We start from the raw sequence: 18,473 nt of genomic DNA on the forward strand, positions 1-18,473 counted from the left end.
CGGTGAAGCACAGTGGTGTCAGCATCATGCTTTGGGGATGTTTTACAGTGACTGGAAGACTAGTCAGGATCGAGGAAAAGATTAATGGAGCAAAGTACAGAGAGATCCTTGATGAAACCTGCTCCAGAGCACTCAGGACCTCAGACTGGGGTGAATGTTCACCTTCCAACAGGACAATGACCCTAAGCACACAGCCAAGACAACGTAGGAGTGGCTTCGGGACAAGTCTGAATGTCCTTGAGTGGCCCAGCCAGTGCCCGGACTTGAACCTGATCGAACGTCTCTGGAGAGACCTGAAAATAGCTGTGCAGAAACGCTCCCCATCCAAACTGAAAGAGCTTCAGAGGATCTGCAGAGAAGAATGTGAAAAACCCCCCAAATACAGGTGTGCCAAGCTTGTAGAGTCCTACCCATGAAGACTATGCTAAAATCGCTGCCAAAAGGTCCTTCAACAAAGTACTGAGTTAAAGGGTCTGAATACTTGTCAAATTTAATTGTAACATTCTTAAAAACCCGTTTTTGCTTTGTCATTATGGGGTATTGGGTGTAGATTGATGAGGAAAAAGCTTATTTCTCTCAAATGTTGTGCACAAATTACATCCCTGTTAGTGAGCATTTCTCCTTTGCCAAAATAATCCATCCACCTGACAGGTCTGGCATATCAAGGAGCTGATTAAACAGCATGATCATTAAACAGGTGAACCTTCTTCTGGGGGCAGTTTTGTCACACAGCACAATGCCACAGATGTCTCAAGTTGAGGGAGTGTGCAATTCTCATGCTGACTTCAGGAATGTCCACCAGAGCGGTTGCTAGATAATTTAACGTTAATTTCTCTACCATAAGCCGCCTGTAAAATCATTTGAGAATTTGGCCGTACGTCCAACCGTGTGGGAGAGCGGTTTGCTATTATCAGCGTTGTGAGGGTTTCTTTATTTTCTATGGTGTAGAATAATAATGAAGACATCAAAACGATGGACATATCACATGTAGTAACCAAAAGTGTTAAACACTTATTTATATTTGAAATTCTTTAAAAAGCTACCCTTTGCCTTGACAGCCGTGCACACTTGGCATTCTCTCAACCAGCTTCACCTGGAATGCTTTTCCAACAGTCTTGAAAGAGTTCCCACATATGCAGAGCCCTTGTTGGCTGCTTTTCATTCACTCTGTGGTCCAACTCATCCCAAACCATCTCAATTGGTTTGAGGTCAGGGATTGTGGCGCCAGGTCATCTGATGCAGCACTCCATTACTCTGCTTTGTCAAATAGCCCTTACACAGCCTGGAGGTGTGTTTTGGGTCACTGTCCTGTTGAAAAACAAATGATAGTCCCACTAAGCGCAAACCAGATGGGATGCCGTATTGCTGCAGAATGCTGTGGTAGCCATGCTGGTTAAGTGTGTCTAGAATTCTAAATAAATCCCAGACAGTGTCACCAGAAAAACACCCCGACACCATCACACCTCCTTTACTGTGAGAAATACACATGCAGAGATAATCTGTTCACCCACACCGCATCTCACAAAGACACGGCAGTTGGAACCAAAAATCTCAAATTTGGACTCGACCAAAATTCAAATTTCCACCGATCTTATGTCCATTTCTCGTGTTTCTTGGCCCAAGCAAGTCTCTTCTTCTTATTGGTGTCCTTTTTAGTAGTGGTTTCTTTGCAGCAATTCAACCATGAAGGCCTGATGCACACAGTCTCCTCAGAACAGTTGATGTTGAGATGTGTCTGTTACTTGAACTCTGAAGCATTTATTTGGCCTGCAATTTCTGAGGCTGGAAACTAATGAACGTATCCTCTGCAGCAGAGGTAACTCTGGGTCTTCCTTTCCTGCGCTTGATGGTTTTTGTGACTGCATTTGAAGAAACTTTCAAAGTCCTTTACATTTTCCGGATTGACTGACCTTCATGTCTTAAAGTAATGATGGACTGTCATTTCTCTTTGCTTATTTGAGCTGTTCTTGGCATAATATGGACTTGGTCTTTTACCAAATAGGGCTCTCTTCTGTATACCCTCCTACCTTGTCACAACACAACTGATTGGCTTAAACACATTAAGAAATTCCACAAATGAACTTTTAACAAGGCACACATGTTAATTGAAATGCATCCCAGGTGACTACCTCATGAAGCTGGTTGAGAGAATGAAAGAGTGTGCAAAGTTGTAATCAAGGCAAAGGGTGGCTACTTGAAGAAACTCAAATACAATATATTTTGATTTGTTTAACGCTTTTCTGGTTACTACATGATTCCATGCGAGTTATTTCATAGTTTAGATGGCATCATTGTTATTCTATAATGTAGAAAAAAGTAAAAATAAAGAAAAATCTTTTAACAAGTAGGTGTTCTAAAACTTTTGACCGGTAGTGTATATATGAACCAGTGTTTGCCTGGGAGAAAATGATTGAAAAAAATTATATACATTTTTTTCAATCATTTTCTCCCAGGCAAACACTGGTTCATTGCCACATGTTCACTAAATAAAACATTGATAAGTAGCCCCTGGGTGTTGTTAGGCTTGTGTTACAGGTTGTCTACTATAAACTATCAAAATAAAGAAAGTCACACACTCCATGTACAGTCTCCCAGCAATTGAATGTGTATTTACCAACGTTTTGGCATCACTGTGCCTTCCTCAGGGTAATGTCATGAATACTTGAACCAGGTTGTATGCACACAGTGCAATTAGTGTAACCAATGACAGTAGTGAGGGGTGTGTCATAATGATTCAATTAAAATGAATTAGTGAAACTTTAAAAAAAAAAATAGTGTATAGCATATGAGATATATTATGCTATTGTTACCATATAGAAACAATGGAATATTGTACATCAACATACATTGTTGTTTCATTGAATTTCACATAATAATTTCGTATTTCATTTTTGTTACATGTAATCCCTTGGTTCAACCTTAATATATAATGTACATCATCAACAGGTCGCAATATAGGAGAGTTTGGTGAGATCTGACATGCCCCCTGAGCCCACTCAGACACTCTTGACACCTATCCCAAATGGGAACTACAAATGTGGCTCATGCACACAGTGCAATAGCACCATAAAAACATCTTTCTTCAGACACCCACATACAGGTCGAAAGATCCCCTTTAGGAGTATCATCTCATGCAAGACCAATGGAGTAATCTACCTCATCACCTGGAAATGTGGAAAAGCCTATGTAGGACAAACAAAAAGACAATTAAAACAATGCATAGCTGAACACCGCTGCTCAATCAGGTGTAAGAACATTGACTATCCAGTAGCAGCTCACTTTGTTGAAGCTAACCATCCAATCTCCTCCCTCAAATACACAGGCATTGAGTATGTTGCTCTACCAAGGAGAGGAGGTAACATCGAGATCCTACTACCTCAAAAGGGAGGCTTACTGGATATCCTATCCAAAAACATTGACCCCTAGTGGTCTGAATATTGACTTTGATCTCAGACCCTTCATATAAACAAGTCTTGTAAATTGAACAATTATTTGTACAGCTTCTTAGCGTACACCTAATATGTTCCCCCTGTTGATGATGTACATTATATATCAAGGTTGAACCAAAAGATTACATGTAACAAAAATGAAATACAAAATCGTGAAATTTAATGAAACAATAATGTAGGTTGACGCTAATAGGATGTACTATATTCCATTATGTGTCTATATGATAATAGCATAATATATTTATTTAATACGCCATATACTATTTTTTGAACAGTTTCACTAATTCATTTGAATTAACTTAATCATTATGACACACCTCTTACTACTGTCATTGGTTACACTAATTGCACTGTGCATACATAACCTGGTTCAAGTATTCATGACATTAACCTGAGGAAAGCACAGTGATGCCGAAACGGTAAATACCCATTACATTTCTGGGAGACAATACATGGAGTGTGCAACATTATGTTGATAGTTTATTTGCCGTCTGTCAGCACCTCCACACAAACTATTATTCTGGGCGTGCGCCAGCTCCTGTATTTAAAACAATCTACTATAACTGAGGGAATCAGAATGAAGCAATATGATGGCTATCTAATAGGCCTCCATGCAGAGGCCTGGACCTTCAGCTATTTTACTGTTCAACTTTAAAATGTGAAGGGGTTTGGGGACAGCATTGCAATCAGAACCATAATGGAACCAGCTCTGTGCAGGCCAGTCAAGTTCTTCCACACCGATCTTGACAAACCATTTCTGTATTGACCTCGCGTTTCTTTTCCACAGGGGCATTATCATGCTGAAATAGGAAAGGGCCTTCCCCAAACAGTTGCCACAAAGTTGGAAGCACAGAATAGTCTAGTATGTCATTGTATGCTGTAGCGTTAAGATCTCCCCTCACTGGAACTAAGAGGCCTAGCCCGAACCACAAAAAACTGACTTGTTGGAAAGGTGGCATCCCTGAGCTCTTCAGTAAGGCCATTCTACTGCCAATGTTTGTCTATGGAGATTGCATGGCTGTGTGCTTGATTTTACACCCGTCAGCAACGGGTGTGGCTGAAACGGCCAAATCCACTCTCAAGGGGTGTCCACATACTTTTGTATATATAGTGTATAACAGGCATAGAAAGAATTCAGCGAAATGGAGCTTTCTGAAACACAAGTCTCTTTTCATGTCTGTGGCTTTATTCATCTGCAGAGCACTGATAAAACTCTGCCATAGTCTAACTAAGCTCTAGCTGTTTCATTCAAAAGCTAAACTCTTAATTTTCAATTACAGTCACTCTGTTTAAACTACCTTGCATAGCAAAGATATACTCCTTAATTAACTTGCCCTTGTCTCTCTGTCACACTACAGGAAGGTCTAAACCATCAATTTTCAATCTACAGGAAATTAAATCTATTAAGGAAAATATACTATAAGCTGGCATTAGTCATTTAGCTCAGACCCAACCGTTTTCATGCTTGTGTAAAATCTAATTATCACATGTAAATAAGGTCAGCAGGTTACCTAACGAAATAAAGTGCATTGAGGAAGTATTCAGACCTCTAGACTTTTTCTACTTCGTTACGTTACAGCCTTATTCTAAAATGGATTTAATTGTTTTTCCCCCCTCAATCTACACACACAATGACAAAGCAAAAAACAGGTGTAGAAATTGTAGCAAATATATTACAAATAAAAAAACTGAAATATCACATTTACATAAGTATTCAGACTCTTTACTCAATACTTTGTTGAAGCACCTTTGGCAGCGATTAACCTAAGGTCTTCTTGGGTATGACGCTACAAGCTTGACACACCTGTATTTGGGGAGTTTGTCCCATTCTTCTTTGCAGATCTTCTCAAGTTCGGTCAGGTTGGATGGGTAGCGTCGCTGCATAGCTATTTTCAGGTCTCTCCAGAGATGTTCGATCGGGTTCAAGTGCGGGCTCTGGCTGGGCCACTCAAGGACATTCAGAGACATGGCTTGGCTGAGTGCTTAGGGTCGTTGTCCTGTTGGAAGGTGAACCATCGCCCCAGTCTGAGGTCCTGAGCTCTCTGGAGCAGATTTATCATCAAGGATCTCTGTACTTCGCTCCCTTCATCTTTCCCTCGATCCTGAAAGTTTCCCATGTCCCTGCTGCTGAAAAATATCCCCAAAGCATGATGCTGCCACCACCATGCTTCACCGTAGTGATGGTGCCAGGTTTCTTTCAGACGTGACGCTTGGCATTCAGGCCAAAGAGTTCAATCTTGGTTTCTTCAGACCAAAGAACCTGGTTTCTCATGGCCTTTTGGCAGGATGAATACTGCAGAGATGGGTCTCCTTCTGGAAGGTTCTCCCATCTTCACAGAGGAACGCCGGAGCTCTGTCAGAGTGACCATCAGGTTCTTTGTCACCTCCCTGACCAAGACCCTTGCTCCGGTTGAACGGAAGGCCAGCTCTACAAAGAGTCTTGATGGTTTCAAACTGCTTCCATTTAAGAATGATGGATGTCACTGTGTTCTTGGGGACCTTCAATACTGCAGACATTTTTTGGTACTCTTCTCCAGATCTGTGCCACGACACAATCCATTCCCGGAGCTCTACGGACAATTCCTTTGACCTCATGGCTTGGTTTTTGCACTGACATGCACTGTCAACTGTGAGATCTTAAATAGACAGGTGTGTGCCTTCCCAAATCAAGTACAATCAATTGAATTTACCACAGGTGGACTCCAATCAAGTTGTAGAAACATCTCAAGGATGATCAATGGAAACAGGATGCACCGGAGCTCAATTGAGTCTCATAGCAAAGGGTCTGAATACTTATGTAAATAAGTTATTTCAGTTTTTAATTTTGAACAAATTTGCCAAAATTTCTAAAAACATGTTTTCACCTTGTCATTATGAGGTATTGAGTGTAGATCGATGAGGGACACAAAAAAAAAAAATTGAATACATTTTAGACAAACGCTGTAACAAAATGTGGAAAAATTCAAGGGGTCTGAATACTTTCGAAATGCACTGTGTATCCATTAAATAGATAGATAGAACCATGTCCGGTCAGAGTTCCAGTCTGTTTCCACAGCCCACATCCCAGGTTACATGCCAAGCTGTCTTAACACATATAGCATGTAGAGGTACACATTCTCCTCCTCTCCCCTCTCCTTTTATCCCTCCGTGTTTGTCTGTCTCACCTGAGTTGAGATGACAGTCTTTGATCTGGAACTGAGACTCGTTGTCATTAGGAATGTCTTTCCAAGTGGCCAGGAACACCTGACGCTCTGGGGAGGGATACAAAGAAGAGTTCAGGTGGTGGGAAAAATTGACAAACAGTGAAAGAAAGAAAGCAAAATACGAGGGAGACCGAGGACGAGAAAGCAAATGGAAATAAAAAAACAAATGAAAGGTAAACAATTTGTTGCGGTGCTGAACAGTGCGGTCCCTGCTGCGCTTTTAGGATCCGGAACATTAGCTCCCAGCAGTGTTCCTACTGCTCCCCCATCTGCAGTCTCCACAGGGGGACAGACACCCCCACATTCCCCCAGAACCAATCAACCAGAGCGGGAAAAGAACAGGGCAAATTGGACCCAACGTCAGGATTGTGTGATCTGAGAGCAAATGCATGACAAGATACTTGTGTGCACACAAACACAGCTTCTAGGAGATTGAGGTAATGGTCAGGGGCTGACCTTATCCTGGTTTGAGGCTATTGATAGGTGACACAATATGTTCATGTTTTTGAATGCATGTCAATTGTAAAGTCTTTTGTCTGTAATGTATTTTTTGATTTGTGTCTGTCCCCAGTAAGACTAGCTGTCGCCATTGGCGTCGGCAAATGGGGATCCTAATAAATCAAAACTCTAAAATCAACAGTGACGCACTGATTCACTGAGTAGTTTATTCAGACACTCACCCATCTTTCCATCTTCCACAAACAGCATGCTGATGGGGTATTGGCAGCTGAAGTAGAAGACGTCAATGTTGTTCTTCACAGCCACCTGTGAGAGTGATCATACAGAGGGGAGGGGGAGAGAGAGGAGGGAGAGGACGGAGAGATGAAGAGGGCAATCTATGACTCATTGTTTTCAAGTGGTCTGAAAGGACAGACACTGCAGGGCATGTGTGGGGTTATTGAACAAGAGGTTACTGTCCTGTGGAGACGACAACACACACACGATAGCATCCACTGCACTCTGTATTCTACTACACAATGTGATCTCTCTCTCTCTATCCCTTTCTCTGTATTTGTGAGGCCCAATTGCTAAGGCAACATCTTTTATTCCTCCCTCAACGTTTATCCATTCTGTTCTTCCTCGGACAACTTGAGAATAAAGAAAGCATGCTATAAAAAATAAAAACTATTTGTCCATAGACCAGAAGATGCATAAAAGGCCATTTGACTACATCTTCATTGAAGCTTCACATAGGATGCATCCCAAATGGCACCCTATTCCCTTTATAGTACACTATTTTTTGACCAGGGCCCACACAATATAGGAAACAGTTGGGATTAAACCACAGTCTACTCTCTAAGAACTTTGTGGAGCCTGGAGCAGTCACCGTATTGATCAGCCTGCTCTATAGAAGAGTGATGAGGACCATGAGGTTCAGTTAAGCCTGTGGCAGGAAGGGCATGACAGGAGAAACTCTTGCATAATCCATAAGGTAGTATTGGTGCTGTGTGGACAGAGTGCCTCTCTGCCTGACAGGTTGTCTATACTGCAGTAAGGCTATTCTGTATCTCTCGGTCGCCCTACGTCTCTCTCGAACCTTCCACAACTGACTGGATAATAATGGAAACCGTTTTATTATCACTGCTGCTAAACTATTTGTTTTTATAGCCTACAGTACCATCATACAAGTCCTGGGCCTGTATGGATCAAATAGTTTAGCAGTGATGAGTAAAGTATTTCCATCAGCTGATACGAGAACGTGACTGTTGGCTAAATAACAGTCAGCAGGTACAGTACAGAGGCCACAGCTTTTCCTCCTCCTGTAGGAATACAGCCGGCTGGGAGGAGCAGTGTTGGCGCCAAGGGAAACAGAGCAGAGCCGTGGTGTAGACTAATACCACAGAGTGGGGTGACCTCTAATGACTATCCCCCCCCCCTCTCGCTCATTTCTCCTGGACTCTCTCATCTCACCAGATGCACAACGTTGCATCCTTCCACCCTCGTTCCAGCCTCTCGTCCCTCCAAGTCGTCGGACTGCTCTTATCCAAAGAGGCCCCGTCTCAGTTATGGTTCTGAACTAAAAACTAGTTCCAGAGACTTTCTTAGGTCATATTTCATCCTTAGTTTCTGTAGCACAGGAATTTAAATAACCTGACATTATTTGAACATGGTTTGAGGTGAAGCCATGACACAGCTAAGACTAGGGCTGGGCAATATGTCCAAAGTATTATATCACAGTAGTTTTTTTAAATGGACGCGAAGACTGTTTGACGGTATTTTTAGTTGCTGACTAAAAAGTTATACATTTGCTTTATGAGCCGTGAGTGACCCCAGGGTGCTTTATGAGCCGTGAGTGACCCCAGGGTGCTTTATGAGCCGTGAGTGACCCCAGGGTGCTTTATGAGCCGTGAGTGACCCCAGGGTGCTTTATGAGCCGTGAGTGACCCCAGGGTGCTTTATGAGCCGTGAGTGACCCCAGGGTGCTTTATGAGCCGTGAGTGACCCCAGGGTGCTTTATGAGCCGTGAGTGACCCCAGGGTGCTTTATGAGCCGTGAGTGACCCCAGGGTGCTTTATGAGCCGTGAGTGACCCCAGGGTGCTTTATGATCCGTGAGTGACCCCAGGGTGCTTTATGATCCGTGAGTGATCCCAGGGTGCTGTATGATCCGTGAGTGACCCCAGGGTGCTTTATGAGCCGTGAGTGACCCCAGGGTGCTTTATGAGTAGTGAGTGACCCTAGGGTGCTTTATGAGTAGTGAGTGATCCTAGGGTGGCAACACATACATTCTAAGTGATTTCAAAGAGTCTTTCTCCATTCTGATTGTTTTATACTGTTTTATAATTCAACCAAAATAAATTTCAGCACTTTTATCATTTCTGCATTTCCTGCACTCAATTGCAGTGGTGGAAAAAGTACCCAATTGTCATACTTGAGTAAAAGATAAATTCATAGAAAATTACTCAAGCAAAAGTCACCCAATAAAATACTACTAGAGTTAAAGTCTAAAAGTATTTGGTTTTAAATATACTTAAGTAATGTCACCATTTTATTTTTTTACAGATAGCCAGGGGCACACTCCAACAGTCAGACATAATTTACAAACAAAACAATCCTCCAGATCAGAGGCAGTAGATGACCAGGGATGTTCTCTTGACAAGTGCGTGAATTGGACCATTTCCCTGTCCTGCTAAGCATTCAAAAATGTATGGAGTAAAAAGTACAGTATTTTATTTAGGAATGTAGTGAAGTAAAAGTTATCAAAAATAATAGTAAAGTAAAGTACAGATAGCAAAAAAAAAAAAAAAAAAAAAAAACTTTCAAAATACTTTACACCACCGCTCAATTTTGAATTTCCACCCTGCCACATAGGGCTGCAGGATATGGGCTAATAATCTAGGACTTATATTTAACCAAATGTTGCAATTAGGATTTGACTTGCGAATTAGAGCAAAACTGTTGGAATCGTGGAAATGGAATGACTATTCTAATATATAGTTAGAATAGAATAGTGGGTACTTTGAATACAGTGTTGTTTGAGATGACAACGAATTAAAATGCCAGAGGATTTATTGTGACAGGGTAGAAACTACAGTGTTGACACGTGTTTCCTAGGGGATCCTATAAGCTTTGGCTACATTGCATGTTCTCTCTTAGCTACTTCATGTAGCTAACATATTCTTGCTTTGCATATTCCTCTTTGATTTAAAAGATACTGTTGCAGAAACAACATGCCGATTCAGGTCTACACCATCACTGGTATTAATCAGGCAGTATTAGCTAGCTACGTTTGCTCTTACTCTGTACATTTATTAGCGGCTAACAATAAGCGTCACAAGATTTAGGGCAACTTGCCAAGAAAATAAATTAGCTGTTTGCTGATGTAAGAAACACAAACTAATTGTGTCATTATTGAACGCTAGTGGATTTATATTAAGAAGCAAAGTGAAAACAGTATTGTTGCATTGACCATGCAGACTGAACACAAGTGTCTCGTGGTTGAGTAACATCAAATGCGCGCCTTGAGTGACAGGGGGCGTGGCTAGGTGTGTGTGGAAAGTGGCACCGGGAGAAAGAGCTGAGAGAGATGACTCAAGTAACAAACTATACAAATTGACATTACACATGGCGTATCACATTTAACAAACCTAAACATTCAAATACCGGTATAGAAGGTAAAGTAAAAACCCAAACCGGTCCCTGTATCAATACAATATACTGCCCAGCCCTAGCTAAGACAATGTGAAGCGAATAACATCAGCTGGGGGCTGTACTGTATAATTTAACCAGGCATACAGTTCCTTCAAAGTATTCATACACCTTGACTTATTCAACTTTTTTTTGTTGCAGCATGAATTCAATAGATCTCACCCATCTATCTACACAACACCCCATAATGACGAGTAAAAACATGTTTTTAGAAATGTTTGCTAAATTATTGAAAATTAAATACAGAAATGTAATTTACATAAGTAGAATGAGCTTTGGCAGCTGTAAGTCTTTCTGGGTAAGTCTCTAAGAGTGTTACACACCTGGATTGTACAATATTTGCACACTTTTTCAAATTCTTCAAGCTCTGTCAAGTTGCTTGTTGATCATTGCTAGACAGCCATTTTCAAGTCTTGCCATTGATTTTCAAAACAATTTAAGTCCAACCAGTAACTAGGCCACTCCAGAACATTCAATGTCGTCTTGGTAAGCAACTCCAGTGTATATTTGGCCTTGTGTTTTAGGTTATTGTACTGCTGAAAGGTGAATTGATCTCCCCATGTCTATTGGAAACCAGACTGAACCAGGTTTTCTAGGATTTTGCCTGTGCTTAACGCGATTACATTTAGTTTTATCCTAAAAATACATTATTGCAAACCGGATGCATGTTTTGAGAATATTTGTATTCTGTACAGGCTCTCTTCTTTTCACTCTGTCATTTAGGTTAGTATTTAGGTTAGTATTGTGGAGTAACTACAATTTTGTTGATCCACCCTTAGTTCTCCTATCACAGCCATTAAACTCTATAACTGTTTTAAAAAGTCACCATTGGCCTCAGTGAAATCCCTGAGCAGTTTCCTTCCTCTACAGCAACTAAATTAGGAAGGACACCTGTATCTTTGTAGGCACTGAGTGTATTGATACACCATTTAAAGTGTTATTAATAACTTCACAATGCTCAAAAGGATTTAGAATGTCTTTTTTTTGTGTGAGACATTCGAAAACATCCCTGGTCTATGTGGTTGAATTTCACTGCTCGACTGAGGGACCTTACAGATAAATGTATGTGTGGGGTACAGAGATGAGATACAGTGCCTTGCGAAAGTATTCGGCCCCCTTGAACTTTGCGACCTTTTGCCACATTTCAGGCTTCAAACATAAAGATATAAAACTGTATTTTTTTGTGAAGAATCAACAACAAGTGGGACACAATCATGAAGTGGAACGACATTTTTTGGATATTTCAAACTTTTTTAACAAATCAAAAACTGAAAAATTGGGCGTGCAAAATTATTCAGCCCCTTTACTTTCAGTACAGCAAACTCTCCAGAAGTTCAGTGAGGATCTCTGAATGATCCAATGTTGACCTAAATGACTAATGATGATAAATACAATCCACCTGTGTGTAATCAAGTCTCCGTATAAATGCACCTGCACTGTGATAGTCTCAGAGGTCCGTTAAAAGCGCAGAGAGCATCATGAAGAACAAGGAACACACCAGGCAGGTCCGAGATACTGTTGTGAAGAAGTTTAAAGCCGGATTTGGATACAAAAATATTTCCCAAGCTTTAAACATCCCAAGGAGCACTGTGCAAGCGATAATATTGAAATGGAAGGAGTATCAGACCACTGCAAATCTACCAAGACCTGACCGTCCCTCTAAACTTTCAGCTCATACAAGGAGAAGATTTGTCTTCCAACAAGACAATGATCCAAAACATAAAGCAAAATCTACAATGGAATGGTTCGAAAATAAACATATCCAGGTGTTAGAATGGCCAAGTCAAAGTCCAGACCTGAATCCAATCGAGAATCTGTGGAAAGAACTGAAAACTGCTGTTCACAAATGCTCTCCATCCAACCTCACTGAGCTCGAGCTGTTTTGCAAGGAGGAATGGGAAAAAATGTCAGTCTCTCGATGTGCAAAACTGATAGAGACATACCCCAAGCGACTTACAGCTGTAATCGCAGCAAAAGGTGGCACTACAAAGTATTAACTTAAGGGGGCTGAATAATTTTGCACGCCCAATTTTTCAGTTTTTGATTTGTTAAAAAAGTTTGAAATATCCAATAAATGTCGTTACACTTCATGATTGTGTCCCACTTGTTGTTGATTCTTCACAAAAAAATACAGTTTTATATCTTTATGTTTGAAGCCTGAAATGTGGCAAAAGGTCGCAAAGTTCAAGGGGGCCGAATACTTTCGCAAGGCACTGTAGTCATTCAAAAATCATGTTAAAACACTACTTTGCACACAGAGTGAGTCCATGCAACTTATGTGGCTTGCCATAACAAAATGATTGAATTTGTATTGACTCAAGACATAAGCATTTCATTTAATTAATTTGTAAACATTACTAAAAACATAACTCCACTTTGACATTATGGGGTATTGCGTGTAGGCCAGTGACACAATCTCAATGTAATCCATTTAAATTCAGGCTGTAACAACAAAATGTGGAAAAAGTCAAGAGGTGTGAAGGGGTCAAGGGGTGTTAATACTTTCTGAAGGAACTGTATGTCAAGGCCAAAGCTGACATCACATGTGGTAACAATATGTCAAGCTGACATTTAAAACAATTAACTCTTCACGCAGCCTAGTTTTCTGAAACATCCTGTACAACTAATGTTGTGGGAAGGTTACCTGCAGGTTGTTGAGAGGGTCCATCTTCATGACTGGCCCGACAGTGCTGAGGGGGAGGCTGACTTCAATTGTCTGGTTTGGGCCGAGAGGGGTGAGGACCTGGAGAGGGCCGGCAGGGGCCAGTCCAAAACTAGAGAAAGATGAGTCCAAGTCAGAACCAGAAACCACCCAAGAGGAAATCACATTCAGACCAGAGATGGATGCGTTCAATGACAGTCATTCAGAATGTGAGCTCACATCAGTCACAGTGTGGTCCTCTCACCTGTTCCTGTTGAACTGGATGGCAAAGTCGGTCATGACGCTCATGGCCTTGTTGGTGAGGATCAGCTCCATCTGGATGACTCCAGCACGCCGAGCGAAGGTCCCAGAAATCTCCAGACCTTTAGCCTTCATGGCCGGGAGCCACACCTGAAGACACAGGATGCCATCAGAACGCCTCTACAGCACTGCAGCAGTATCATATAGCAGCTATATCCATCTAACTGCTTGTTGCAGAGGACAAGGCCATTATATAAATACAAAACACTTCTATTCTGCATACTAATCTGACACTGCAATAATATACTATCATACTAATACTGTACAGAGAGAGACTTACTATTTTGGGAGGAATATATGCTCCCATCGGCATGCCAACCCCACCCAGGTCAAACAGGTCTCCTAGGCCACCCCCCACTGGGGCGTTGAGCGAGGCTGGCATCACAGCAGGAGCCGCCCCAAAACCTGCCCCCATCTGTGGATGAGAGATCATGTTTAACATGTAAGACATGAGCATCCAAAAACTGCATTGAAATATCAACCTTCAAAATGTATATATGTTTAAACAACCAGGCAAGTAGACTTACTGCAGGACTGCCACCAATATCTCCTCCAAGCTGAGGGGAGAGAGAGAGAGGTTCAGGTTTTACATTACTAGAATATTACACCTTATTCCCAGCAGGTTGAGAGGGAGATGCTAGAGGAAGACTGAAGGAGGGAGGGGGGTGATGAGGGGTTGAGAGCAGAGACAATATAACAGTGTTCTATAACTGTGGATGAAAGGAGGGAGATTGAAGAGCGCAGAACGAGCATCATGTATTCAGGGTCATTCTGACATCCCTCTGAAACTAAACGCCAACTGTCTGCCAGCACAGTGGTCCGTTAGGTGGTTTCACAGAGAATTCAGTATTGAAATACATATTACTCCCAAACATTTCATGAAGAGAGCAGAGCAAAAGTCTAGAGTAGCATGTAAAAATACTAGCTAGAGTAAGTAAGGGCTTTTGGAACAACAAACAAGAAGAACAGGACCTACAAGAGTTTAAGAGCCCTGAAAGAAACATGTTGAGACAAGAGGAAATAGACAGTGACACTGCTGCTAAAGACAGTGAGAGGTCACAGTGAAGCACAGGGTACCAGAGGGGGACTCTAGTCTAGACTGCAGCCTCTACTGATGCCCCTCAACCAACCTCTGCAGGGGGGCTGTGCTCAGTAGGGCTGTGGTCAGGAGGGCTGTCAGTGTGACTGTAGTCAGTGTAGGTGTAGTCAGTGTGGGTGTACACTGGAGACGGGGGCTGAGGTGACGGAGAGCGAGGAGTGTCCGTCCGCGGGGGAACGTGGGGCTGATGGCAGGATAATGTAGGGTTGTCAGATGTATTCATTGACATGTAACAATCAGGATGCATGAAGCACAGAGAAAGAATAGTGAAGAGGTGAATACAGCACACAGTATGATACGTATAGTATATACTTGTAGACACATAAATAAAAGTGAGCTACTACATCTAACTAATGATGATGATACAATGTGATGTGTGACACTAGAGCTATGCCCTCTCCCTCCATGTAGTTACCGGTTCAGACTCATCCCCCATCTGCAGGTGTGGCATCAAATAAACAGAGGAAAACACTCAGTCAAAAAAAGAAAAGAGAAGAATTTGGGGGAAAAAAAGAGAGAGGGGGGGGGTATAATAACCGTAACCTCTGGCTACAATGACTGTTTGCAGAGACCATTTGACCCAGAAAGGGTTCACTGGTTGACCAGGAGTAGCAGCATAGGGGTCTACACTATGTGAAATACCTACCAGGCTGTCCAGACCTCCACCTAGGAGGTCCATGCCCCCCATCTGCATGCCGGTGGAGGGGGGTGGGGGGCCACTGGTGGTGGGGGGTGCCATGTCCAGGTTGAGAAGGTCGCCCAAGAGGTCTCCCTGGGAGGGGATGATAGAGGGAGCAGCCTCAGGGGCAGAGCCCCCAGCAGCGCCCACGTCTGGGCTCTCCGTACTCTCTCCTCTGGGGGATGAGGGAGTTAGATAGAACTAAGAGTCACACAATAAAAAGGGGCATTTAAGAAGTTTTTTAACTTGTTTAAATTCATAAATGCAGTGCTTTGTGCCAAAATACATAGGCCTAGTCCAAGCCAAGCTAAATTATCTGGAACTCTATTCAATAAACCAAACCTGCTTAAAATGGATCCTAAAGTAATTTTAGGGAACACCACTGGCACATCTTAAATCTAATGAAAATAACAATTACATGGCTGTAAACTAAATCTGCTCTGTGCAGTGGGCTGCACTTGATGTCTGCTTGGAACACAGCCTCATAGGAGATCTTTCTGACTGCTCTGGGTCACATCAAGTGGGCCCTAAGTGATCCTTGTGTATGAGACTCACGACCCAGTGCGGGCGGGGAGCCTCTTGTGCATCACACCGCGGCTGCCCTCCACGAAGGCGCTGGGGGGTTTATGGTAGACGGAAGCCAGCGTGCCGATGTGGCAGATGAGCTCCTCCAGCAGGGTGGGCTCAATCAGGTCAGTCTCCTCTGAGATCAGGGGCTTCTCAGCCAGTACCACCTCCTTGGCAGCCACGGGGTCAGTGGAGAGCAGGCGCCAGTAGATGTAGCCACGGTCGCGCAGGTCCGGGTTGTCAGAGTCCTGCAGACAACAGATGGACGGATGACTGATGTGGTGCATAATAAATACTAACTGCTGCTTCAGACTCTTCTCTCTGCTACTCAGTCTGTTCTTCTCACCCATGTCAAGTCAGATACTAAGCAAATAATCTAAGGGTCAGTTTAGGTTCGGTTCCCTGAGGGGTAGAGCTAGAATAATTTACCCAGTCTGTAAGTCAGTCAATCCTAGGGAACAGCATAAGAAAGTCTTAGAAGTAAGACATGAGGAACAAGGGCATAAAACTAGAACGTGTAGAAAATATTAAATATTTCTGGTCCTGGTAGCTTCCTGGCAGTGTTGAAACTAAACTCCAAAGTTAGACAGTCTGAGGAGTCTGTGGAGGGAGATTAACTACTCATAAAACACTCTACAAAACAGAGAAACTAATAACACCCATATATAATAACTCATGTGCCCTCGTTGTCATGTTTAGTCAAGCACATCCCACAGTAACTAGACCAATGAAAGGCTACAAGTATTTAGATCACAGTCCACTTTTAAACTGGGTTGTTCCCCATGCCTTTGAGCAGAATACAATCAAACTCTTAATCTTGCTTATTTTTGACCTTCCCTTCTTCCTGTTGTGTTGCTTGGCTTATTGGTCTATATAGGATAACACTTGGAGGTGTTCCACGCTTTCTGGGAATGGGGTACCCTAGTTGTTGAAAGATTGGACAATACACGTCCCACCTCTCCAACTTAATTTGAGCAATTCTAAGACAAGACAATCATAACATACTGGTTTCTGTTCTTCTATTGGGCGGTTGGAGTGACATCTGACATGGCCTGAAGGCCCTGGCATAAGGAGTGCTGTTGTGAGACTTGTTAATTAGATCCAAGCTGTTCACTGTGTATGTATGTGTCCCGGGGCACTCACCTGTGTGGCCAGGCTGAGCACCTGCTGCACCAGCTCCTGGGTCTCAGTGGGTTTCTTGAGGAACAGCTTCACTATGGCTGTCAGCAGCTGCAGCTGCACCTGGGAACCAAGAGTAGATGAGACCAGGTTAAACTCACTAGTACTATTCACATCAACATCCTTACAGTACAGAAAAGCCTTATGGACAAAACATTTGCACACCTAACAAAGACTACTCTGGACTGAAGACTACTCTGTATACACAGGAAAATATGTAAATGAATACCAACCGCTCCATACTTCAATTGTTACTGAAGTGCTCCAATTAAAGTGTTGTTTTTTACATCATCATCTGGACTCTGACGTTTTAAGGAAACAAAAACTAGGCATTTAAGTGTCTCTCCAGAATTATTCAGTTTTATTTTTTATCTTCATCACAAACAGGTTGAAGTAAATCAAATCAATGCTCTTTCACAAGCAGTGCCTTTCAGCGTTCCATAAACAGCCAGTCAGCATTTGCACAGACCTGCTGCTGTCTCTCGAGAGCCAAAACAGTTATCATATGAAAGAACAGAGTGGCCAGTCAAGTATAGGACTACTCTTCCTGCGTATAGGCTGCTAAATGCAGCCCCCCCCCCCCCAACCTCTTCCAGTGAATTCCTGTTTAGACAGTGAGAGGTAAATGAAATCTTGTCTGTGTCCCAAATTTCACCCTATTCCCCATGTAGTGCACTATGTTTGACTAGGGCCCATACAGGGATAGGGTTCCATTTGGGACAAAAGCCATGTGTGAGAGTCAGACCTGGGTGCTCTCGTCGTGGAAGCCCTCCAGGAAGCTCTCCAGCAGCTCATCAGCGTTGTCAATCCTCTCCGCGTACTCTCCTACGATCCAGATCATGGCAGCCCGCGCCTCCGGCTCATCCAGAGAGTCCAGGTTCTCACACAGCGTGGCGATCACACTCTCATACCTGGGAACAGATACCACGGTCAGGAACTAACAGACAGAAAAACAATTTTCAAAGGGGACTACAAATAGTTGAAGTTAAATGCCAACATAGCATTTAAAACAGGATGTGCTGGAGCAGTAATGCGAGGGCAAGGAGGCGGCAGGTAGCCTAGCGCTTAAGAGCATTGGGCCAGTAAAAAATGTAAATAAAAGGCAACAATCTGTTCGTGCTGTTGCGAAGACTAACAGAAATTTCACAGCTTCTGAACTTTCACTTCACTAAATTCTAGCACATTTGT

General features: G+C 42.6%; 1 protein-coding gene across 4 annotated transcripts in view; it reads right to left on the minus strand.

Annotated features, from left to right (window-relative positions):
• The window catches only part of ap1b1 (adaptor related protein complex 1 subunit beta 1), a 43,215-nt gene that overhangs the window by 11,457 nt on the left and 13,285 nt on the right, over positions 1-18,473 (minus strand). For 3 of the 4 annotated variants that reach the window (XM_021621643.2, XM_021621644.2, XM_021621641.2), the window contains exons 11-21: positions 18,031-18,196; positions 17,250-17,348; positions 16,095-16,354; positions 15,507-15,714; positions 15,276-15,296; positions 14,289-14,318; positions 14,042-14,176; positions 13,706-13,851; positions 13,444-13,573; positions 7,333-7,417; positions 6,614-6,700 (exon numbers count right to left, since the gene is read on the minus strand). In XM_021621643.2, the coding sequence (XP_021477318.1) occupies positions 6,614-6,700; positions 7,333-7,417; positions 13,444-13,573; positions 13,706-13,851; positions 14,042-14,176; positions 14,289-14,318; positions 15,276-15,296; positions 15,507-15,714; positions 16,095-16,354; positions 17,250-17,348; positions 18,031-18,196 (1,367 nt within the window). The remainder of the gene's footprint in view (positions 1-6,613; positions 6,701-7,332; positions 7,418-13,443; positions 13,574-13,705; positions 13,852-14,041; positions 14,177-14,288; positions 14,319-15,275; positions 15,297-15,506; positions 15,715-16,094; positions 16,355-17,249; positions 17,349-18,030; positions 18,197-18,473) is intronic. The other variant, XM_021621642.2, reaches the window with a different exon arrangement.

Source organism: Oncorhynchus mykiss, chromosome 11, assembly GCF_013265735.2.
Source record: "Oncorhynchus mykiss isolate Arlee chromosome 11, USDA_OmykA_1.1, whole genome shotgun sequence".
NCBI lineage: Eukaryota > Metazoa > Chordata > Actinopteri > Salmoniformes > Salmonidae > Oncorhynchus > Oncorhynchus mykiss.